This window comes from Lethenteron reissneri, chromosome 20 (assembly GCF_015708825.2).
Source record: "Lethenteron reissneri isolate LAM-NWPU_2019-01 chromosome 20, ASM1570882v1, whole genome shotgun sequence".
Lineage (NCBI taxonomy): Eukaryota > Metazoa > Chordata > Hyperoartia > Petromyzontiformes > Petromyzontidae > Lethenteron > Lethenteron reissneri.
Genome location: NC_083798.1, coordinates 4,718,759 through 4,745,229, shown reverse-complemented (window position 1 = coordinate 4,745,229; position 26,471 = coordinate 4,718,759). Strand labels below are relative to the sequence as shown.

Genomic DNA, 26,471 nt, shown 5'->3' with positions numbered 1-26,471 from the left:
CTTTCAGCTTGCAAGTGCACCTTGGCTACCACCATTGATTGCGAGACACAGAAGTGACGCGATGTCCAGGACAGAACAGCACATCAATCTTGAGTTCTATCTTGCCGGCTTAAAAGTGCTGCATTAAACTTGAACACAGCGTAACAGAAAATGTGATGTAGGATAATCGATATCAATCATTAGTTGCACATTCATAGCCGGCCCTTTTTCAAGTAACACGAGTTCCTATTCATAACGGACGTGCTGTGACACAGTGCGTACACGAAGAGAAATGCAATAGCGTGACGGTAACGCAAAACACTCACTTCCTTCGTCCGGGCTCGTGGACCTATTTGGAGAATTTCGTTCACACTGGCTGCCCTCCCAGCCTGGCTGGCATCTGGAAATATGTCAGCCATGAGAATCATTCTATTAACTTAACACACACTTTCTTTTTCTTGCACAACTTAAGCTTTGTACAACACTCACTGCTGACATTTAAAAAAAAAAAATCAGATGCCAAAACACAACAGTGGTGAGAATGAACATATATATGTGTGTATATATAAAAAAATAACGTGACGAAATTGCAAGACAAACAGGATGAAGTGTGGCGGGTATTTTTCACTACATACATGAAGAATTGTCACAAAAGCAAAGCGTGCATTCATCCCAAGCATACCAAATTTTCTGTCGCTATGACATGGGGAGTCAAGTCAAAATGCAAGGGCATAAAACATGTTATTGTGTCAGTGATGCTACAGAACACATTATATTTTTTGGCCTAATACATTCTTAACCATTATACCTTTTTCTGAAATATTATCTCAACATGAGTTCGTTCATTTTTGCAAGATCACAACACAGTGGGTGGATGATTTGAAAACCACCATAATTATTGCCACTGAATAATAAAAATGTTGAGAATTGCCGCATGTCGTGGGGAACTAAAATGTATTTAAATTAAATAAGAAAACACCACTAGTAAGATACAACAAAGTCTATTATATGAACTATGCATACTATCTTTCTGAATAAGAGTTATATAAAGTCTAAACTTTATTTTGCTTATTGGGCTGATAGGTACATATTTACCAAACAATTGAATGCTGATTTATAAAGAGTCATTATTTACATATTTATTTTTAAGTACACGATGTGAACATGCATTTTCTTTTTACAAGATACTGTAATTTGAAAAAATATATTGTCTTATCGCCTCCTTCATTGGATACTTATTATATTTATAAAAACATGGAGCTCACAGTAAACTTTACCACAAACATTACTTTACAACTGGCATCTCATTTTGATTGCATAAAAGTAAGTATAATAATTAACATTTTGCACATTTATCATGCTCTGCCTATGTCGTAAATCAACGAAGACAACCTATGACGACAATTTGACTCCAAGCTCCAGTACGGTTTCGTTCTCATCCAATTACGTACGGGGAAAAAAAACCACGTTAGTCGACTGCCGTGCGTTCACGGGCGGCAAAACCACTGAGCTGCTTTGTGGCCCAAATGAATACCACATTGAAGCAAGGTGAGCGGGGTTTTCCGTTTCAAGCTCGTCAGCCCATCGTGGGAGACACAGCCGCTGTGCTCAAGCATGTCTTCAATGGGGGGGGGGGGGGGGGTATACCAACAACATGCTCGTCTATATTTACACACGCATTATTGGGTCCCTGAATCATTTCTTGTAAGTGCGAATCAAGCTGTTTGCTTAGTTCACGGGCACGTTAAAAACACGTGACAAGACCCATCAGCTCTAACGTCCGATCCCCCCCCCCCCAACATCTTTTAACGCAGTGGTGCTATTTTCGCAGCGACTGTGTCACCACGGAGTAATGTGCTCACTCGCCCCAAACGGAAGAACACTCAATCACTAAGCAGGGGGTTTAAAAATTCAACCCGTCATTAAAAAGGGCTTGGCCACCACCCAGGCTGCACGGCACCGTACGTGCTTTTCACTCCGCGCAGAAAGACCAAACGGCGGTGAACAATTTCGTCTTTTTCCATCAGCTTCCACGAACGCATTCCTCGACTCGTCAACCACATCACTGACACAAGGGGACATATTTCACCCGGCCACTGATGCTGCACATGCGGGACACAAAGAGGCCACAAAGCACCGGACAAGACGGCGCCACGCATGGGACATGTATACGGAAAGTAGGGGGTATAACAAAGGAGTGCTCTTTGTGGCAGCATCCTGGACCTACTTGCACATGGGCTCGTTAAGGGCACTTAGCACGCAAGCCCCGCGATTTTGGCAGAAGAAATCACAGGGGTTCACTTTCTGGTCACATCGCTGACCTTTGAACCCCGCCGCACATCTGCGGAGCCGCACCACAAGGCACTCGGATCAATGGATGGGGCCCATATTATAATTTTCTCTTCTTCTTACTATCTATCTTTCCCTGTCTCAACCGCATCCCCAGTCTGTTCAGTATGCATTGGATATATTGGCCAACAGCTAATTGTGAACAGTGGCATATTAATGGACGTGCTTCCATAATATGGGGGTGCTTTCCCATGTCCATTAAATTAGTAGTCGCAAACTGAGATAGAACTTTAGCATATCCATGATTACAATCGTGATCAAACCCATACCTTTCAAGTGACACAACTAGGACTGTGAAAAGCACTAATGGGGAACTACATTTTAATTTATAGTGCCAAATAAATGTAACCCAAGGCTGCCATTCCAGAATAGTCTTCTGCATGAAAATCAAGTGGCCCTTCCTCCTGTGCCCACCCAATGTATCGATCTCTGGATATGCCACTGTTGGGAAAGTGTTGCGTGAGGAAAGTTTGAATATACAAAGTGATGCTTCATAATCTATTTTCAAATGAATGCACAAATGTCAATATCCTTGTCCCATTGCAGACCTTGGCAAAGTGTAATGATGCTAAGGGTCTGCAGAGGAGAGGACTGGCATGCATATGTGCAGCCGTCCTTGTGAAACTGCATGCAACAGGTGCACTTTGCTAGCAGCGCCATATTCTGATGCCTATGTACTCTGAATATTTATTACCTACTTAGGGTTACCAAACATGGTGCAATGTGCATTAGACAAAATGAAAGGTGACGTATTCAAATAGAAGTGTGTCCTGGTAGTCCTTGAGGATAAAATTGGTCATGGATGACAATGAATGCTGCATTTTGCTGTACACGAATGAAAATATATCGCTTTCAATTTAAGTAACACATACTTCCGAATGTACATTCATTCTGCTGTGATGGGTTTCCCTGACGGTAAAATATCCATGTTCTATTTAATACCATCAAGGACGTCCAGTCATCCTTCGCGTGTGTGCATGTGAATACGATGATGTCATCATCATTGAGTAGCAAATTATGAAATTATGTATGCACAAAAGTCTCATGGTGTATCCATAATGTACGAGTAGGATATGTGCATATTGCAATCGAGTGTATTTATTTCTAAATACATGTGTTAAAAGGCTGCTAGCAAAATGAATAAACCAATTAGATACAATGAAGAAAAAAATACATTAACCCTAATGAGTTCAACTTCATCTGCGTTGTGAGTTATACACAAGACTGCTCTGTTTGGGCAACAAATTGCACATTTTTCTTTGTTAGTATGAGAAGGAATTGGTGATCGTTAAGCATGACAATGTTACGTCAGTGAATATAGAGTTTAAAGCATGCAGGATGCTTTATGGAAGAGTTTTAGTCCACAAATATAAAATATGAAATGGGAGAAAAAAATGCTGGATGGCAGTATTTCACATCCATATCATGAGAATATGATGAAAGATAAAAAAATATGACCAAAGTAATTCAGGCAGCATATATATTAATGCATTATCGTGGTGATTTAAAGCTGATAAATAAGTAATTTTGAATGATAATGAGCTATGCTATCGTGCCTCATGACTCAAGTATAATGTATATATAACTCAAGCTGTAATATTATCCATTGGCATTGCATTACACTTAATCATACAGTTAATATGTCGTAACCGAAACAAATTGTAATGCCTTCTCAACCTGGAGTCATAAGCCACTGATGGAGCCCAAGTGGATCTGCGGAGTTGCATGCACGATGGGAGAGGGGGAATTCTCATTTGGAAGTGTATTATTTTTATGGGATGAATTTCCAAGATCAAAATCAGGAAATAAATGTTTTCAATTAATCTGCTATATGTTAAAAAATGTGGTATAGAGGGCACAGGGCACGCAAAAAGAACTGGCATGTGTTCCGTGTTTCACGTAAACTTTTTTTAAGTATTGTTCATTTTCATTGCTCAGACCATTGGCTTGATCGAAATAGTTCACACCCATGTTTTGTCTGTGTATGGAATGGACAAAGACATATGCCAGATGTTATCCACATTTAAATTAAATGGCACCTAAGATGTGTGATAACATTAGGCAAAAGGATTTTCAATCCACTATCTAGCAAATAACAAAATAAATCATCCAACTCTATGAACCCGATGTAATATTTCAATTGTGATAAGTTGGATGGAAGACTATAACAACAATTTAAAATTATTCGCAACCTTCCACTGATAGATTTCTGCCACGAAAATAATTAACGGTTCCGGTTAATCCGCGATCTGTTTTTGATCTTTCAAATTGTCGGGGACATGTTTGAGCGTGCATCAACCACCACAAGAATCTGCACGTCACGCGTGTCTGCGGTGGTGCTGCAGGAGGGGTGACAAAACTCACTGGCATGCAGGGCGTCCTGCGACAGAGTCCCAGAAGCACAGACCTCCGTTATAGCAGAACTCCAGGCACCTGCTGCAGGCTGGTCCTGTGCAGCTGCACACACCGGGAAAGAATAAGCTCGCAGAGGATCGACATAAAATAATGTACGTATGTACGTCGATCTTCTTTCGCACCGTGCGTAGTCAACCGTGCTAATTGAAGGTGCTAATAATGCCTACGACCAAATGCGCCTGAAAGCACCTGATCTTGTCAGATCTCAGAAGCCAAGCAGGACTAAGTCCGATTCCTATTTGTATTGGAACGCCAGGCATTTAAAGCTCTGCCATGTGTTTTCGGGTTGTACCGCGCGCGTTGTTCGGCACTGTCCGACGTTTTGCCCCGTGTGCTGGGCGCTCTCCAAAGCATGTGCAGTGAAACGTCGGACATCAGGCCAACGTGTGGTACAATGAACACACGGGAGAGCTATGCAGGACAACCGCAAACTCCTACGTAGTAGGAATACTAGGTGTTGTAGACCTGGGCTGTTAGTTGACCAAGCGATGGCAGTACAGCAAGTAGGCTTGTGAACAAAATTGTGTGCACCCATTAAGTGTTATCGCCTCATATGAAGAGCTTTCTCCAGGTACTTCGAATTTCTCCCAGATGCAATACAATAAACGTAAGGCAAATATAATGAAAACAGTTTCACCAAATAATGATAACACTGTAATAATGATTTTAATCTATCTGTAAAAGCCTCAGGCAGTCACACGGCTTCTTTAAGAGGTTTGTTCATTTCTATTTTTTTAAACGAGTGTTCCATCTGGGAGGAAACTGGAAACGCCAAGCACGAGAAGATAACACAAAGGCGCTCACAGACAGGTTCACAAACCCATTAGCCATATTAGGAGTTAAGACACATCTGTGATTTACAAAACCTTGCCTCGACAAAGCACTCGATGATAGGTGTGCTCCACCAACCTCACATTAATTTCCAAGTCCCATTTTCCCACAAACTAATGTGGATGAAGATAAATCGCATCGTAATGAATGATTATATTGTGGTGAAAAATAAATAATAATGCGAGCGTCATTTCAAAACGCCATGATGAAAAGTTTTTACTGCTCCAACATGCCTATTAAAATGCCCAATCTGAGCAAAATAGATTGCACAAAGAACGTGTATGTCGTATATCTCTTGGGGAATAGTAATTTGTTTTCTGCCAAAGAGGGCAGGCTTCACTTGTCATTTGCGGTTATGTGAAGCCGCAAATGTCGAGGCATGCACATCACCGTGAGCTGCAATGCTGCTCATAATAAAATGACTCGCTCTATTTGTCCACTTGTGCCGAGACGAGTTTGTGGCAGGTAAAAGATAGTCAAGATTTACATTGTCGTTATGCGCACTTACGCATTAAGTGTAATTTTATTGCTCACTAAGTGCACATGAATTAGTGAGTCACAAAACTGGTGCATCTGGCAGGATGTTTTACAGGATAATTTGATTAAATGTTTAGTGTAAAAAAAATGTAAAAAATGAGGCTGAATAAGAGGGTGTTATGATGATCACTGTTAATGTACAATCATAATATTGTCATTGTAACGATAAGCGTGGCCCATAAATGAGTGTTTATACTGCATTTGAATTCTTAAGAAAAGCTATTCTGAAGGCTTTACACACAGGCAACATACTGGGATGGCAGCCAGCTTCATGGATTCCCATGCAAGGATATGTAAGGGGTCGACTTGGATGCTCTAAGCCATGCAAGAAGAGAGTGGGGTATTTCTCCCTGGCACAAGTATAACTTGTTTTTGATTAGCTATCAAGTTCTACTGCACTGCAACGTGTTGTACGTTTACACGAATATTCTTTGAATTGCAAGCCGTGTTACCCAGTTTACCCCATAGCAGGGCAAAACGGAGGTCCTGAACTCACAACCATCCCAATGGTGATTAATATATGCACCCTAGATTGTCAGCTCTGTGCCAATCACCATAAAAAAGACAAAATGTCACAAATTACCATGTCCTCCTGAATATTGAAATGATGGTTATGCTGACAATGATAATCGTGGGCAAAGACAAATGTGATTATGTAAACAGGACAACGATAACTGACAATTGTGAAAACGACGATGCAACAAAACATCCAACATATATATGCGATGAAATTACCGAGTCCGCTAGTTCGACTTTGTGACAAACAACACAATAACGGCATGGCTCGACCTCGGAAACATCAACCTTGTGATCGCAGAGAGGTGATAAATAGCTGGAGAACACCGTGGCCCATGCCACCTGACAGCTCTGTGAGACCAAGTGGCAATTGGAAGTGTCCAGCGAGGCGGACCCCGTCACTACTGGCCCCGACGCACCCGGACCCCGTCGCACCCTGACCCCCGTCACACCCTGACCCCGTCGCACCCTGACCCCGTCGCACCCTGACCCCGTCGCACCCTGACCCCGTCGCACCCTGACCCCGTCTCACCCTGACCCCGTCTCACCCTGACCCCGTCGCACCCTGACCCCGTCTCACCCTGACCCCGTCGCACCCTGACCCCGTCGCACCTCACTGCATCAGATTGCGATGGACATGGGCCTCTGTTTCAAGAGGCATCGACTGTTGCGAGTGACTGACTCGGAAGGAGGGTGCTACGAACCTTTTTCGTTCAAGTGCAAAAGTAGTAGTAGCAATTACCAAATTATATATATAATGTATGAATGGCAATGGTTGAGAAAGTGCCATTTTTTAGAGTATGCAGCTGGCCTGTATCCTGTTCACTCACTTGCACCGGACATCCCCGGCCCCTGGACCCAGCTCGCACTGCCCTCCGGGACAGTGCCCACAGCGGTCGGTGTCGCAGCGCGTGCCCAGGAAGCGCGGGTGGCAGGCACATAGCGGCGAGCCATCCTTGGCGAAGGAGCACACGCCACCGTTCATGCAGTAGCTGTCGCACAGCGCTGCAAACACGCACAGGAGGGTATAATCGGGTCACAGCTCTCCAACCCGGGTCGGTACACGGGAGGAGTTGTGTGCCAGCCGGTAGCAGCCACGACAGCAGGGGTCGCTACTACAGGCTGGGTTGTGCACTACAGATGAGATGTTGGGTGTTTAAAAGTTAATTTGCCAAATTAGAATACACACATTATTTAATTGTGTAAAACCACATGGCGAGATTTCCTCCCCTACTCTGGAAAACATTGCCTTCTGCTCTTAGAATGGCGTGAATTCCAAATGTTCGACATTTTATTCAGATTTTCATGACATCTGGTACAAGTGTGCGGGATTTATGCAGTGCGTGCCACATCAGAGAGGGCATTATATCATAAGCAATGTGACGCCGATAAATTGCATAAGGTCTATTAGGTGAGCCCATTTCCCCTGCATACCGCTGAAGTCACACGGCTCAACCCACCACCGAATTCTAACCTCCAAAGCACTCCATTTACACACACGCGCGCACGTGCGATCACACCTGGGCCAGCAGAAAAAACAGCAACAGTCACAACAACCCACAATCAAATGCTGCTCGCACGGCTAATTAGGCAAGCAAAATAGAACGATGGCAAGCAAAGTCTTTGGCCGGGTGCAATTACAGAACAGTGCCCGACTCACTGCTCTGGCATCTGTCTCCCTTGTAGGCATCAGTGCAGCGGCAGACGGGCTGGTTCCCAGCGTTGACACTGCAGGCGCCGCCGTTGAGGCAGTAGCCGTCGCACACCTTGCGCTCGCACTGCGCCCCCGTGAAGCGGTTGGGGCAACGGCAGGTGGGCATTCCTGGTGGCAGATGGAGGAATGAGTACACACGTGGAGGCAAAGGGTCTCCCTATCACATTCTCTTGAGGTTATAAAGTTAAGTCACTGAAGAGAGAGAGAGCGACGTTGTCATGTTGTTTTACGTTTGAGTTTTCAAACGCCAATGTGCAACGGGCACGGACTGCGGGAAACGTCAGCATTTTAATAAAGAGATGGCTGCAAAAGATGGGCTCATGATAAATGACAAGCTAAACAAAAGGTCAGGTACAACAGGTTCGTTAAACAATTGGAGATATATTGTCAGAGGAATACAGCTGGAATACACAGCAGTGTCTGTGTACTTGGCACAGCTATTGAATGTGCAATGGATTATAAATATACAATCAAGGAAAGAGAGCAGGTGGGAGTGCTTCTGAAAAGCTGAACTTGATAATGAAACATAGCTATGCCATTGTGCCTAGAGAATAACGTGTTTAATCAGTGTGCACTACCTGCTGTGGATATATGGTTTAGAAACATGCCCATTGACGAAACGTCGCGTAAAAACTGAAAAGTGTGCAAAGATACGTGGAAGTACTTTGAGGGACAGAAAAGGGTTACGAACCACAGTTATTATGGATTGTTAGCACAATGCACTGACTGGCACTCTGTGCTGGCAAGATATTTTCTCGTGAGTGCACGTGCTCCCACACAGGAACAGTGACACCCAGATTTACACGTTCCCCTTTCACGTCGTTTTACAAACACGTCGTGGCTCCATTAACACCGTGACCCGATTTGCGTCGCCTCGACCCCACACGCACGTCGTTGACGGCATCGCCTCTCGGCCTTTGCCCCCACCCACCTATCTCTGTAAATCGCTTTGATTGACGTCGTTTCGGTCGTTGTCGCCACGCCTCTCAGGAGCGTATCCCCCTCCCCCCAAACCACCGGACATACACCGGGGTAAAGAACGTACCCGATGGAGACGCCATGCAGGTGCCCCCATTCTGGCAGTATTCCTTGCACTGGTCAAGCTCGCAGCGTTCGCCAGAGAAGCGCGGTTGACACTTGCACTTGGCGAGCCCACGCTCGTTCAAGAAGCAGCTGCCCCCATTGAGACATGGCAGGGTGCATGGGCCTGGGGTGGATCCTGTTGTGTATAAAAAAAAAAACACACACGCAATGTTTAAATTAAAATTTAAGTTAGTTGTTAATTAAATGTATCCATTTACATCCGCAGAAGCAGTGTGCAGACGCTGTTAATTTCTGTGACAAGACTCGTGTACTGGGTAAGCGATTTTATTAGGCAACAGAAGGTCCCCTCTCTTACCATTATCTCTGCACAGAAGCAAAAAAAATTATAATTAAAGGAATTTCTGCTGATAACAAATATATGGCTTTCAGTGTAAGATGCAATCTCCTGCTTTATTGTCCCATTAAGAAATTGCAGACATTGACCCAAGTTTCAACACGTCAATATTCCTCTAAACAAAAAAAAATCCATACAATGCTCCGAGAGGCCTAATAGTAAATCACTGTGAGATGTTGTGCATATGAATGTGTTCTCCGAAAAGCACTGCGGTACACTAATTGAATTTCTCACAATTTGAGCACGCGCACACACACAGCCACACTAATGCAATGCGAATGGTCATGGCTTTAGGAGATAATTAATGCAAAACATCGACAATCCTTGTGAGATCTTATCAACTTCCACAATGTAAGTATTTTAACCAAACCCATCGCAAACATAATTTAATTTCACAATTTTTAATATACATACATTCATATGTATTTATACGAATGCTCTATTACCCCAAAAATAAGTATCATTGCCTTATAATATTTACAGGCAAAAGAAGCCAAGCACATCATAAGTATGACATTTCTTTGTAAAAGGAGAATTCAGTGAGGCGTGAGAGCAGTAGGTATGGTTAGGTGAAGGGTGATGTTTGCAATTGTGGTTGAGCAAAGGTTTCGGGCCCTAGCACGTATCAAGAGATAAACACCCTACACCAGAGGTCGCTAACGGGTTTTGATTCCTTACCCGTACCCGTGCCCGGCCGCACCAGGGTCGCAAACGGGTACCCGTACCCGTACCCGGCCGTACCCTACCCGTACCCTGCCAGGTACCCGTACCCGGCCGGGTACGGGTACGGGTACCTGATTCCGATCTCTGGGATGAAGCCATGTTGCAGGCGTGGGTGGGTTGATTGTAGGAACTTGAATTGTGAGAAGAGACAAGACGTTGGGAAATGAGTGACAAACAGTTACTCACCAGTGACTCACGGCCTACCCGTACCCGTACCCGGCCGCACCAGGGTCACAAACGGGTACCCGTACCCGTACCCGGCCGGGTACGGGTACGGGTACCCAGTTGCAACCTCTGCCCTACACTCGGATACGAAACATGTATACTTCACAATTAAATGTTCAATTGTCTCTTCATGCCAATGCAGACTTTACAGGGAGCATCACAGTTGCGGGGGCATTCATTCACTGCGGATTTTTCCACATCTTAAAAGGGCGATTTGGATTTTACTCTTGCCCTGGCTATGACACTACGTTCGGGCAAGGAGCCAAGCTCACGTTCAAGATTTAAACCGACTGCTGTTCACAAGGATTCTCCGAAGGATGAGGGATTGCGATTTACCGTCCGGCTGACTTGTGGGTGTTGGTACTTCCAGGCATGTGCCGTTCACAAGTGCCCAGCCATTGGGGCAGCTGCAGGTCGCCCCGTTGGGGTTGAGCAGACACAGCCACTCACACTTCCTCTGCTCACACGGATTTATCACTGGAAAAACACACGCACGCGCGTGCGTGCGCGCACACACACCGTCAATGCCAAACACAATCGCTGGGCATGTTGCTGCCCCCTGTCCAAACAAACAATAGGGGTGGAACTCATTGTCATTTACCACCTACAGCCAGTGGTGGTCACTCCACATTCCCATGGCAAGGGCTGATCTCTGCACCGGAAAGCCACAGCTTGCTTTCCATGAAGTGAACCTCGTCTAAATGGCCCTCAGATGAGGTCATAGGGCAACTGGGATTTGAAGTTGTAACCTTCCAAATGTGAGTCCAGTGGTCCTGACGTGCCACCCGGCTTGAAAAAAAACCCCTACAGGAGAATGGCTTCATCTGCGGTAATTATCTGTGTTTATTCAGAAGACACGAGTGCTTATGAAGCGCCAGTGAGTTTATAAATTAACTGTGGGTAAATGTATTTTGTTATTGTCATGTAATTGGTTATTAAGTGTTTAGTCTACCATCTAGCTCTGCCAGAGTCAAGGCCAGCTCATTATCACTTTCCTTTATATAACACAACAGATAACCTCAGCAAAAAAAAAGTGATGTACAAACAAGGCATGGAGCACTTAGTCTGCATTAACAACTATTCACCGTCTACTCAGCAATGTAAAAAAGAGTGTGTATGAAAATGTGAAATTCTAACAAAAGTATATAAGCTGATCACAGCAGAACAAATGGACTTGGTGCTCTTCAGAAGGCAATTTAACATCGCCATCGCCCTACTGCACCTCTCTTTAAAATGAAGGTGACTTTTGGGTGAATTGTATCTGTTTGTAGGGCTGGCTGCCCTCATGTGTGATTAAACAAACACTACTACTGTGAACTGGTCTAGAGTAATAAGCAAGTTAAACGTTGATATCCAATGACCTCTCATGGTCTTCCAATGTCAGCCTCGGATGTAGTGATTCATCGTGAATGCAACGGCAGCGTGGTAGAAGAGAGTCAATTGACAGAAATTATAGTCGTCTATGAGCAGAAATTTGGCCCATGTGCAGCTTATTCTGAAGAGAGAAAAAACCGACATGGCAGAAGAGTTGACTCAGAAGTGAACTATTCAATGCCTTTCTAAGTTTAAAAATTGTGCCGGTTCATAAAACAAACTGAAAAACAGCAATGTGCAGCAGAGGCACATTGCTGAGTTCGCTGTCCTTTAGATAAAATTCCAAGTCACTTGTCCTCTGCAGTTTGGGACACGATTAACAACGTATTGGCACTCCTGGTGACAGACTACCACTGTGTGCTGGCATTACATAATGGCTGAAGGCCATACATGATCGACTGCTGAAAGGGTGTTGTTGTGACATTCGAATCAAACTGCATCAACGGACGGAGTCATATATTAGTGTGGTTGGTGAAAAGTGGTTATGTGCAAAGAGAAAACAAATAGGTTTATCAACAAAGTACTCTAATACATAAAATTAAACCATTCACACACGAATACCACTTCATTTGTATCTAACAATTCAAGGCTATATGTGAAATGGAATATATTAAAAAAGGTTTCAGTTTTGTTGCCAGAAAAAAGGGAAAAACCTATTCTTATATACTGTACGGTGTTGCTAAGCCTCGTTCATAAATGTTGTCATTCTGCCCCCTACTGATAAAACTGCAGTTAAACAACAATACATTTTTAGACTGCACAATTGCATAGCCTTACAACAAAACTGTCCAACCTTGCTTCGTTTAATATCCAAGCATATAATAAATTCACAAACGATTAATAATTTAAATTAAAACGTTATAGAGACAAAAAGAAATAAAACTAATAAGTGATAACTACAATAGTTTATCATCTCTCGAAGTTCCTCAAAACCTATTTAGTCATGAATAGCACTCATGTTTCGCTAAAGTGTTGTAAATTGCCAAGAGGGCCTCAGTTGTAAATGCAGTCTATCTTAGCGGCAGGACCTCAAAGCCTAATGTGCTTGGTTGCATGTGTGAATGTTATCCATCTGACCCCAACTTTGAGCCTACCGATATAACAAGCTACAAGAACATTAGCAAATACTTTTGTTATCATCTACGAGCGATTCTCCGCCTGCAATTTTGTTGATGCGGTCTCCAGGAGCTAAAGATTTACGACGATGATGACGAATCTCCTCTTAGCCGCAGCACCTTGCGGCAATGCATTGAGTCTATATCAACAAGTGAAAGCATGAGGCTGGGCGGGTCGGGGATGGAGGCCTACCTTCCGGCTGCTTGAGCGGGTGGAAGACGACGATATCAGTGGCGTGGCTCATTCCTGCGGTGATGTTGACCACCGTGCCGCTGCCGAACTTGTGAATGCGGAACACGCGGTTGTTTACGTACGTCACGCCGTATATGTAATCCTCAAAAATTTCGATGCTGAACGGATGTAATAACCCTGTAGAGGAACACGTAGGTTAGAGTGGACTCAGGGCTGCTTCTTAATTAGCAGAGCCATCGTGAATCTGCAATGTATAAGCTTAAAGACACTGAACAAATATGATGGCAAAATGATAGGCAACTTGCAGTGATTGAATAAGGAATGACTCTTTGGTTCTTTCGGTAAAGTCACGTAGAAAGAAAATAAATTAAATAATAAAATACGACGTTTCGATTGCAACACAAGCAATCATCATCGGGTAGAAAACAAACCTAGTAAACTTAGAAATATAATGCAATACAACACAGAGGGTTTATTTTCTTTCTACGTGACTTTACCAAAAGAACCAAAGAGTAATTTCTGCAGTCACTAAAGCTTAAAATCAAGTTTGAAAAAGCAATGTTAAGTTCCATGGAGGTAAGGGGTTCGTACCTTGCTTGCTGTCAACAGCCACCACCCGGTCAGTGCCATCCAGACGAATGCTGCCAATCACCGAGAGCTTGGCATCAGCCCAGTACAACCGCTGGTTCATGAAGTCAATTGCCAAGCCTGTCCGCATTCAAGGGCAGTGAAGTGCACAACTGACTTAACAACAACATTAATGTATTTAGAGCCACATTTTGTAGCTAAATAATCCACTGCATTTTTAATGCATACATTATAAATATATAAAAAGAAGAGGCCAATTTAAAAAAGAAAATAACTTTTTTAGGTTTCTTTAAAATGGATAAAAAAATTGGAATATAGTTAGTTGGAAACTGAGAATATTTAACACAATTTAATTACCCCTGAATTATCCCTCTCCAAAAAGTAAAGCACAGCCAGGGGAACACATGTGCGAGCTATTTTTTTGTTGGGCATAATTAAAAGTGAATTTGGCAACAACAATGAGACTCTCCTGAATATATACCTTGTCTATAAACCAAAGGAAGAAAACTTGGATACACGAACATTTAGAAATATGCAGACTGTTAAACTGGTGGGGAACTCATTTTAAAAGCAGTTTCGCAAAGCCCAATCTAACATTAGTAAAACAAACCGTCTCCTGTGAATATTCAATAAAGTTCAGCTCAGTGTCAGAGATGTTTATTCAGCTCTACTGGGAGCAGTTTCGCCTCACGTGCAAGTCAGATTTTCCCATACATCACAGAGCTGAATTATAGACAATGCAAAAACATATGGTTGGGTGGAACTTAAGCCTTGTCTTAAAAAGAGCAACGTGTGAAACATACGGTGACAGGGCACAATATATTGTTCCACCATATGAATAGGGGTACGATAATACTGCGATGGAGTGCAGCCTCCTGCCGCTGAAGATCACTCGCATCTTCACACACATTGTGCCACTGTGGGGTAATAGTATCGTGGATTGCACATCTGCTCCTCACCCGTAGGCCACTGCAGGTCCTTCTCCACAAAGTTGTGCCGCCTTGTGCCATCCATGGATGCCTGCTCAATCTTAGCATTATTGCCCCAGTCCGACCAATACATCTGGCTGTGATATTAGTAACACGCGGACACACACACACACACATGCCCAGGTACACGTGATACAAAATGATGTCAATGACAGTATGTGCAAGTTGTTTTTTGTTGGCATTTCGAAAAGACACCTATAAACCTATTTGATTATATACAGTCGACTGTTACAGCAAATATTGTTAGCGAGCACCTTGAATTCTAGCATAACATATGACAGGATGTTATGGCCAACGCCACATGAAGCTGCCTTTTATCTTCTCCAGTGCCAACTTCGGCACTGGGGTTTATGCTGAAATCATTAAACCTCGTGGAGTACCTGCCCAGATTTAAACAACCAATTTGTAGAATGTATGGTCTGTAATTGAACTATGTCATTGAGACCATAAACCGGTATGCTTGTCACCAATCCATCACACTTTAGTAGGGCACACATGCACAAGCGTTTTATTGCAACGGAATCTGTTAGGTTTTGGCAATTACTTTACCGTGATGGGCTTCGTAAAGCTACCAACTATAAACGTAACATATTAATACACTAAAAGCCATGGCAGATAAATAAATGCTTAATTTGTCATTTTTAAATCCAGGACACAGGTGTGTAAAAATCAAGATACATTGCGTGGGTTCCAGTGTCCGGTTGCGGAAAAACATCTTCAGGTTAATATTTATTAACCATTGTCCACTTCACAGTGGGCGTTAAATATCCCATGCAGGTTATTCACGAAAGAGTTGGCCATCATGGTACAAATTATCATAACATTTGAAAAAGTACCCGCATATTTACACACTTGGGTGAAACCACCAAGGAACATCGCCCCCCTCTGCGCGCAGACGACACTCATCCGTGAAACGCAAGGATGCCTACGAGAGCGGCGAGAACGCCCCAACGGTCCCGTCGATTCGATAAGACGCAAACGGCCGCGGGAATTGGGCACTCGTGCCCCGTGCTCTGTGCTCTCACCCGCGGATGGGGTCGAGCACGATGGCGTGTGGCTCGTCGATCATGCCAGAGACGAGCGTCTTGCGGTAGCGGCCGCGAAGCTGCGCCACCTCGATGACGTCGCGGCCAGAGTCGGTCCAGTACAGGTTGTCGGCCACCCAATCCACGGCCACTCCGCGTGGCATCTTTAGGCCCGAGATCTGGGTGCCAAAAAAATCACTGTGCACGCATGTCCCAAATGTCTATCGCGCAAACATGCGTCTGCGTGTTTGTTGTGCCAATGTTGTTTTTTTTTATTCGGGGGGTTATTGCTTTTAACGTCAGGTGCTTAGAATAATAAATGCAAGCATGTAAAATCGGACTTGCATTATTCTCAGATTTTTGCTGCTTACACAATAGGTTATATTTTAAAGCTCACATTTCTCCACCATTCTGCCAATTGTATAACTAATAAATTGGACCTGCCCTGGAATAAAATACCCACTGTCACTGTCGGATTCGAGTATGGAGTTTTTCAAAAACAAATCCACACAGTCAAACGACAAATGTCAAGAGACTTACCCCACTGAAACACAGGTCCTCATGCATGCACAACCCTCGAGGTACAGTCCTCAAATACCTTGTTCATGCCACTCCTGACAGAGGGGCCTCTATTGGGGGAAGCACTAGAGGGCTTTTCGATTTAAAGCTTTCGTGACTGCAGGGATTCATCTTCTTGGTTCTTTCGGTAAAGTCACGTAGAAGGGAAATAATAAAATAATAAACATAAAACATAATAAAATAATTTAGCATATGCTAAATTCCTCTTGATATGCAAATTATTTTGTCAAGGCACCCTTTCCCCCCTTCCAACCCAGCTTAAATATACGCTCCAAGCGTGGTGGTGTTTCATTCAGATGCTGTCTCCCCAACAGACCTGGTGAGAATTATTTTATTACGTTTTATTTTTATTATTTTATTATTTCCTTTCTACGTGACTTTACCGAAAGAACCAAGAAGAAGACTAGAGGGCTTCTCCAGGGTGAATTTTGACCTACTCTTCCACGCTCACCAGAAATCTTGAGACTGCCCGCACTTTAACCCGTACCATGTGCAACCTGCTGATCGGCAAACTGCGGTGAACCCATTTGTACCGCTGGGTGGACGAAGGCAGTGAGAGATTTTAAGAAGCGAGCCCATTGTTTCGAGTGCTGGTGCCCGGTAATCAAATCAAACCGGCAACCTTTGGATTGTAAGTCTGCTGCGTGAACCATTACACCACGGACGCATCCCATATCCCTTGACTATATACTTTTGGCTAGCCAGAGTAGAGATGGTCACTGCATCGCATGCTTTTCAGATGCACCTCTGCAGCTGCTCTTCGTTCCGATATTTGGAACCCACTGGGAGCTAAGCAGTTGCGAATCGAGATTCTTTACAACTGCGCTTTCTGTTTAGTTTGTTTTCCTTCCCGTGCACCTCCGATTAGCACGGTTTTGCTACGGATGCTGCGAAAGAAGACCAACAACATACATACATAATACGTACGTACAGATACGGGATTCTGGGCACTCACGTCGAGGTCGACAACAGTCCCGGACGCCTGACGGCGGTGCCTGTGCTCCCCGGCCGGGTACAGCTCAAGCATTGAGATGCGGCCCATGTGCCAGTTGGTCCAGAAGATGCGATTGGACTTGACGTGGGCGTCCATGGCGTCAATGCGGACGGTCGCGTCTCCCTGGTAGGCCTGCTCGTATGCCATGTTGGGGTTGTTTGGCGCCAGGCTGCGGATCTCGTTGTTGTCGGCGATGTACAACACCATCTGCTCCGAGCCTGAATTCCGTGGAGGTGGAAACGGCACGAGTGGAGTGCTGTTAATGCACCGTACTCGTACGGCATATCCAGAAAACTATACCGGTCATTAACATAATCAAAACCCATCGCAGTTACGCGTATGTTTAGTGGTGCCCAGCTCAGAAAATGACAGTACTCCTACAGTATTCAATTGTAGATAATTCACTGAATTTGGCGATGACATAGGCTCTCTCTTACCAGCACTCACATTGCATTTTGTAGGAACACACACACACTGATGCGAGCCGGGTGAAATGACAGACGCCTGGAATCCAGTGCGTTGGATTATTTGCCCCTCATTTGCGTGAGCATTTTCCCCATGCATTTCGGTTTACTCCAAAGTGCACAACACTACACACCAACTTGCCACGCATACGTATTCAGGACCCTTCTGAAAAAAATATTCTTGAGCCCCAGACATTATTTTCTGGAATAATTAACGATATCATTATTATTTTGGGACGCGTTTAGCGGCATCCAAACATGCAATTTTGGAGGGATGAGACAACTGAAAGTTATGGTGGATGGACACGGAGGTTATGAGATATATGTACCAGATACCACAAGTATAAAATACACATTTATATAGAGCTAAAGTACATATTCATGCACTCACAATGACAGCAGTGTAAACTCACTTGTTCTGTCAAGCAAGCACTTCATATGGATGTCTAATATTGTTATAGAACACAACATATAATTCAAATCATGCCTCAAATATTTGGGCAGGATGAGATTAATGATCCCTTCAGCTTAATTCCAACATCAATCACTTTAATGCTTTCATATTAAATGATGGATTAAGCATGCCCCACAAACCTTCTGCCTTGCAGCTGTGATGGAGCCCCTTGATGTAGTTCTTGGAACAGTTACACTTGTAGGAGCCTTTCGTGTTGTTGCAGAGCTGTGTGCACACTCCAAACTGTGCGCACTCATTCACATCTGTGTTGACAGCAGACACGGCAAGCAGGGGGTTTCGTTGCAATTAGAGATGTTGCCATTTGATGCAGTACACAGTGCATGGAAGTCATGCAAAGGTTAACGTGTATAGATGCATACATTGTGTTCCGCGTTCAACTTTACTTGAATTATCTCTGATGTTGTGCAATGGATGTTCCTGGAAAATTAACCAAATTGTGTGTTGTTTATGTTTCAACATTATGTCAATCCAAAGCGACTTGATGAATGATAGGACATTTTCCATTAAGTTCCAATGTAATTTGTGTAATGCGGTGCCATTAATGTTCCCTTCGCAGTTTATAATACAAACTGCTAATCCAAAAATGAGGATTGGTCAGCATGACCTGGCAAGTTTTTTATTATTATTCCTATGACGACAGGATAACACTAAAGGATTACTGCATTAATGGACATGCTGGAGTAAAGGCATAAAATGGCATTTACATCCATACATACATGTACATAAGTGACTCAATGCTCACACGAGCGAGGAGTAGCATTCGTATCAGATGACAGTCCTGACTTCAGAGTGGAAGTGTCACATTCCTGTGACAGGCACCAGTCTTACTCTAACAAGCAGAGCTCATTTCATGCACACCACATGAATGATGGGTAGCGTCTGCCCCCGGTGGGGATCGAATTTACAATCTTGCCATTCTTGAGTGACAATTATATCATCGTTTGGCCAGATATGTAGAGTATGCAATGTTTACGGAATGCAGCAATCATTGCCCAAATCACCATAAATATGCCCGATCTCATCAGAAATTGGAAGATAAGCGGGACTGGTTAGTGCTTGTATGGGTGGTCACCAGCGAGTGCCGATTTACAGTAGGTCATGGGGCTACAAGGTGGCCAGGAGATGATAATACTGAGCCGCCTGTTCACATGTGCAGGTTATCTCTGGGTACTGTCTTCCTCGCGTACGTCAAACACTCATTAAACAAGCGATTGGTCAATCATCCCAAAGCGGGACCCTCTTAAAAAAGTGTCTCGAGACTCGGGCTTCGTACCTTCACATATGGAGGTGGTGGCCTTGCGCTGGAAGCCAGGTTTACACTCGCAGTAGTATCCTCGTAAGGTGTCGTGACAGATCGCATCATCGCCGCACGGGTTCAATGGACGATGGCACTCGTTGACAAATTGGTCTAACACGGCACACACGCCACGAGCCAGCAACACACATACACAGTCACGTCAATGCTCTCATCCCTGTGCTTATTTCATTACCGACTGCCTGCGGTTAAAACAATAAAACGTACTGCCACGATAAGCACATACACACTGTACTTTACAAAATAGAGGGTGGAAAAAACTTCGCAAAAAAATAGTAAGCTTTTAAATTATTGCCAACACAAGTGAGGAATTTATTTATTCTGCAATGTTAAATTGGTTAACATATGCTAAGCCAGGTTCCAAGACCCACTGCTACAAAATAAAAAAGAGCATTGCTGGAGTAAAACTTGTTTTTATTTATAAACATAGCAGGGAATTACTTGAAAGCAAATTGCACTTTCATTCTCTATTACCATTGGTCACATACCATAACCCTGTACTGGTTATACATCTGAACAACTGCCGTTCTAAAGGATATGCTTTCCATTACTGCAGTCAAATATTGTACAAGGACAACTTGAATAATTTTACGTCGGTTAAATAAATATTCGCAGAACGGTGTTATTGCAATCGTCCTTTGCAGTGCAGATATCCAATCTGAAGGTGTTCCAATATAATATAAATACATTATTTCATGATACTGCATTGGCAGTGGTGCACAAGCACAGATAACAACATTTCCACACTGTGGCCTTAAAAGGGAACATATATAATAGACAATAGTTGTGCCTTTTGGGTTTTTCGGTAAAGTCACGTCGGTAAAAAAAAAGATTTCATTTTTTTACACGTGACTTTACCGAAAAAACCAAAGAGTATGAATCCATGCAGTCACGAAAACTTCAAATCTAGAAATAGCTGTGCCCTTCTGCATGTGCTATGAAAAAGGGCCATTACCCAAAATGTAGCCTATTTCAGATGTTTAGTTGTAAGGCCACAGTGTTATTGACAAATGTTTTCAATTGTTTTCTTCATCCCACATGGCCGATTGCTCCTTAGGTTAACATGACCAATGGATCCCAACAAAGGCAATACAAATCACCACTACCCAGATAAATATAAAAAAAACAACGAGTTATGAACCCCAAGTGCCATAAACAACTGAAAGGTACAGAGGTTAAGAGCAACATCCTCTAAAAACAGATGATTTGTGCCAATATCCTTCCCACAAAACACATGCAATGTCACATGCTGGTGAATGTTAAACTTTTGTCTGTTACCCTTTTTAAATCATGTCATGCTCAATGTAAAGCATTTGAAGCCTTGTGAAAATTGCACAATACAGAAAACAAAGTTTATTATTTTCATTATTATTGAAATGAACCTCATGGCAAAGTTAATCTGCTGTACATCATTACGCTTCAGCAGCAACACAGAGACACACAGAGAGAGACACACAACATAGACACACAGAGACCCAATGCCTCTGTGTCGTGGCCTTAAAGAGAGAGAGGGGGGGCAGAGAGAGAGGTGGGTCTGCTGGAGCAGAGATATTAGCATGTCAATGAGAGAGCTGTGTGGAAATCCACCTCTCTCTCTGCCCCACCCCTCTCTCTATTTAAGGCCACGACACAGAGGCACTGGGTCTCTGTGTGTCTATGTTGTGTGTCTGTGTGTCTGTGTTGTCTCTCTCTGCTTGTGTGTCTGTCTGTGTGTCTCCGTGTCTGTGTTTTGTCTCTCTCTGCTTGTGTGTCTGTCTGTGTGTCTCCGTGTCTGTGTTTTGTCTCTCTCTCAAATTTAGTTCTGCCTGATGACGACTGCTTGTGTTGCAATCGAAACGTCGTATTCTATTATTTAATTTATTTTCATTCTACGTGACTTTACCGATTGAACCAAAGCGTAATTCCTGCAGTCACGAAAGCTTCAAATCAAGTTTTAGCACTATAATACTCAACTTTAAATTAATGTGAAGGTGCTGTACCAATGGGGGATGCTGTGACTCGCCATTCTACATGCACATCTTCCAAATTCACCCCATGCGAGCACATATTGCCAATAACTCAAATGAAACGCAGTTTGAAGGGTAAGATTTTTTTCTGAATGTCAAAAAATTGCAAAAATTGTCCTATTTTGTTACAAAATCATTATTGCACAGCCTTGGCAGATGTTGGTGATAAAATTACAATTGAACAAAAAGTGGGACTTTCCATGTGATACACTTAATTTATTTATTACAAAGACTTTTGAGTTGTTCAGCTGAAAGTTTGCATAGTTAGGTATTTAGGGGTGGCTGCTTGTGACCAAAGATTAGTTCTCAACTCTGATAAAGATTCTGCAAATGCCACATCACGGTACTGATAAGGCCACAGCGTTATCTATATTGTTTATTTTGTAAGGGTGTAAAATAATTGTTCAAACAGTGGGCTATCACGTGTGTGGAGTGCCCCTACATGTCGGAACGGTTCTCAGTTTTTCCACATGAGAGCAGCATTACTGTCTTTTGAAACTACCCATCCACAATAATGTTGTTGCTATTAATGTTTAGCATTCAATAAACAAAGTGAATTAATAATATGCAACAGAAACTAAACATTTGACAAATCATGAATAAAAAATCCATCTTTTATCACTTCCATTGCAATTTTATGAAGTTATTTTCTCACCGTAGGTAAAAAAAAAAACCCATAACAAAACTCATTACAGAGCTGACTAGTTATTATAACATGTCATGCTTGAATTCAGGGAGCTAGATGTGAAAATGATAAGGCTCAGTAGTAGTAGGGATGAAAACTGTAATGTTTCAATGCTTGAAAGCTTCAGCTAATGGAATGGAACACCCTTGCAGGAGTGAGATGCAACATACTGGCACGCGACGGAGTGGCCTACAAACACCCGACGACAAAAGGTGGCGGCTCAAAAGCTTTACGCGACGACTCGCTCACCTCCTCCACAGGCCACCTCATCGGAGCCACCATCGCCACAGTCGTCAAAACGGTTGCACACGAGCTGAGTGCTGATGCACTTCCTCTCCGTGCCGCCGCACTTAAACTCACTGCTGTTGCAAATGCGTGGCTTTGGGCTCGGCTTCTCTGCAAGCCAAAGAACAATATTAGCGCGGTGGCCCAAATGCACCAAACCGATGCTCATGCAACATGCGCAGCCCCGTTGTGAATCCACCACTAGACGAGGGCCTCTCCGTGACTGGCAGGCCATGAGATAATTCATCGTACTTCGAATTGCTGCTCAGTGTGGGTTTTAAGGTGGGTGGAGCACAGAGCAACATTGGGGTTTTTGCTTCACTGCCCTCTACTGCCCACAATGATTATTACACATGTAGTTGTGCACGGTCGTCACCAATCCAAACATTTTAAGATCGGTGATAATACTCATGGTGACACAGGAATTTGCAGAAGCAGTATTATCATATGCTGCTTTTGAAAATACCATTGTAAAATCAAATGGACTTTCATGTATTAAAATGTATGTAATTTAGCATGAATTCAATGTGCAGATATGATCAAATACATGTCTATGTCTGGCTCATTTATAACTTTGAATCCAGGGGATCCACCAGTAATGAAATCTGATTCTTAAATGTACTGTGTTTGTTTCATTTCTAGTCACCCATAATTCATGTTTTACTTAACTAATAATTTCCACTTGTTTAATGTGCAACGAACATTGTTGCAGGCAATATGAAACAATAGCCTTTGTGAGGCTAAAGAGACTTACGAAAGGGACTTCAAAAAGAGTGCGATGCTGGCTATGACATTTATGAATTAAACATTCCATCTCATGAGATAATGCAATTAATATACAAAAAAAATTTGCAGTTAAAACGAAGTTATTAAATATATAAATAGCTAATGAAACCTGATAAAAGTGTACCATTTATACAATAAATATTTATATTCATTTATTTAATAACATTATAAACATTTAGGATACGTGATATATATATACTCTTTAAAACAATAACAAAAAAAAACTCCTCAATTATTTCAATAGCATATGAACTTTCCATGATGCACGAAAAATTAAGGTAAATTTAAATGCCAGGTTGGAATATTCAATTGGGCTCATCAGAGGCATTAGGTGTTTCTCATGCATTTTTTTCCAAAGCGATTGTGTGTGTTTGTGTGTTGCCAGCGATCTATTTATTCAGTTTGCTTTACCGCAGTTCTCTTCATCCGAACCGTCCCCACAGTTGTCAACGCCATCGCATTGCCGTCCGGCCCAGAAGCACACTCTGTTGTTCCTGCATCGAAACTGTCTTCCTGGTGGACACTGGAACTTCACTGGAGCAGACATTTCACATCAACGTGTCAACAGTTTTATCTAGTTTTTTTTAAAAACAATACATGCATATATATAACCAAACAAACAACCCAGACTCATACACGTGCGTGGCAAAACACCATCTGTGTGCCCGCCAACGAGCATGTGCAATGCACATGAACCGACATCATTTAAAAAAAAACATTTGGAATTGGGAGCGAATGTCTGAAGTTGATTTGATTTCACATCTGTTTTATGAAGGATGCCCAATTTTGGATACATGTGGAAAAACACGAACGCATTCTATCCAGCAGAGATCGTGCGTGTATCGTAACGCTAGTGAATGCAACCAACCCTAGTTTATATTACAGATCATCATGAAAGATGGTACAGTATAGCAAACATTTACACCACTAAACCAGCTAGGTGGCGCTGTGGTGAAAGGGTGCAACTCGGTTCAACTGCAGGTAATTTGCAAAAATTAAATCCTGATCACAACAGTTACACGTCTTATGTAAAGGGATGCCTCAAAAACATTAATCACTCCAGAATACAATACGAATCGCAATGTTGTGAGGTGAGAAGAGATTCTCCTGTGGAGTGATTGGCCCCTGCCACAGAAATGTAACAATTGTATATCACTGCCAGTGGGCCATGAATGATGATGACGATGTGAATGATGATGACGATGTGAATGATGATGACGGTGTGCACTCTGCCCACGTGCATGTGCGAGTGACCCAGAGAACACTTCCCACTTTGACTCGCGAACAACAAAGGTCGCCGATTGAAAACGCGCGTGCATCTGGTGCCCTCTCAAGTCGTGGGGGTAGACACTCACAGCACATCTCCGGGGTCTCATCCGAATTGTCACCACAGTCGTCCTCGCCATCGCATTTCCAGGACAAAGGCTTGCACAGTGTGTTGTTGCACTGGAACTCGTGGTGAGGACAGGTCCGCACGACTGGGACAAAGAAAGATCCACACAACTAAGAGCACAGAACCGCTTTAACCGGTGCTTGCGTACAGCGGCATCTCCGATTTGCACGGTTGGCTACGTATGGTGCGAAAGAAGTTCAAAATACATACATACAGCCAGTGGTCATTCGATGAATTAATTACTTATAATGATAAACAGTCAATAATAAACATGTACAAGAGAGGTGGTCTTATGTAAAGAGTGGCATCTGCAAAAGGAATGTGGAATTTCCACCTCTGATTTAGGGCTGCCAACAAAATGTTGCACCAGCTAATTCCGATGTTTCATGCATTAAGCCGGGGAGTGTGTGCCGACTGTGAAGAAGTTTTCCTTTATTTAAAGTGAAATGTGTAACATGTCAAAAGGAGCAGATTAGATATCAACTACTGCAGTGTTAACAGGTGGTCATGTCCCATAATATACATTCAGCCTTGACTCTAATCCTATACATCTCTCCTCTAGCGGACTCCGATGTTCACATGTACTTACTTGTGGTTACTGAAATGTTGTAACCTATTTGTCTCCCTATGTTGTGAAATCTGTTCATCAATTGACATCATATGAGTTGATAAACAACGTCATTTACCTTAATTTCCTTTACTCTTTATCAAAAGGTCTCAAAGCAATCAAAACAAGACACCAATAATGGGGCAACACTTTTGTATTAACGTGTTTATACAACTATACAAATGTGAACGTGTTATGCTAGTTGGTATTATATACACAGCACTGTGATTGTGCATTAATACATTTTTAGTTGGAGTATTTATAACGTAACATTTATGTTTAATTACACTTCTTTACTGGGCATTGCTTCTGTTGAAAAATTTGGGTTTCAATGTGTTTGGAATATTGCATTTCTGGACACGAGTCAAAAATGTCCTGTTTTGAAAAAGTTTGAGGTTGAGTGGCATTCCCCAGTGGCAGAGACACATTCCTTCCTTGATTGGACACCCATGACAGTCGTAAGTTATCTAAAATCAGAGCCCAAGATGGGCAATCCTCCATTAAACTCAAGCAGATCCATGAGTGGAGAGACATTATGTAGGGTAAAATTTGTTGTGGCATGCTCTGAATACTACGGGGGGTGTGATGTGTCCATAGTAACATGCAAAAACAATAATTAAAGAGAGTCTTTTTTTAAAGCAGAAAAGCCTCAATGAGCCACCATATGTATTTTGGAATAATTGTCAATTCTTTTCCAGATATTTTGTGTGTAAGGAGAAAATTTCAAAGCCTGGCGTAAACCTCCACAGAGGACTAAGATATTCGAACCAACAAAAATATTCACAGACAGGTCGGCGACCTACTCGATATCCTGTCTTCAACGTGCCATCTCACCGATCCGTAGGTTGTGCCGTCAGTGGCTCACGACGCT

General features: G+C 42.9%; 1 protein-coding gene across 6 annotated transcripts in view; it reads right to left on the bottom strand.

Annotated features, from left to right (window-relative positions):
• LRP1 (LDL receptor related protein 1) overlaps positions 1-26,471 on the bottom strand; it is a 308,287-nt gene that overhangs the window by 4,016 nt on the left and 277,800 nt on the right. For all 6 annotated transcript variants that reach the window (XM_061554630.1, XM_061554632.1, XM_061554633.1 and 3 more), the window contains 16 exons: positions 24,956-25,078; positions 24,012-24,134; positions 22,779-22,925; positions 19,797-19,931; positions 18,643-18,765; positions 17,546-17,802; positions 16,012-16,190; positions 14,957-15,063; positions 14,001-14,117; positions 13,410-13,586; positions 11,064-11,204; positions 9,387-9,560; positions 8,288-8,449; positions 7,458-7,632; positions 4,693-4,785; positions 306-379 (listed from right to left, as the gene is read on the bottom strand). In XM_061554630.1, the coding sequence (XP_061410614.1) occupies positions 306-379; positions 4,693-4,785; positions 7,458-7,632; positions 8,288-8,449; positions 9,387-9,560; positions 11,064-11,204; positions 13,410-13,586; positions 14,001-14,117; positions 14,957-15,063; positions 16,012-16,190; positions 17,546-17,802; positions 18,643-18,765; positions 19,797-19,931; positions 22,779-22,925; positions 24,012-24,134; positions 24,956-25,078 (2,307 nt within the window). The remainder of the gene's footprint in view (positions 1-305; positions 380-4,692; positions 4,786-7,457; positions 7,633-8,287; positions 8,450-9,386; positions 9,561-11,063; positions 11,205-13,409; positions 13,587-14,000; positions 14,118-14,956; positions 15,064-16,011; positions 16,191-17,545; positions 17,803-18,642; positions 18,766-19,796; positions 19,932-22,778; positions 22,926-24,011; positions 24,135-24,955; positions 25,079-26,471) is intronic.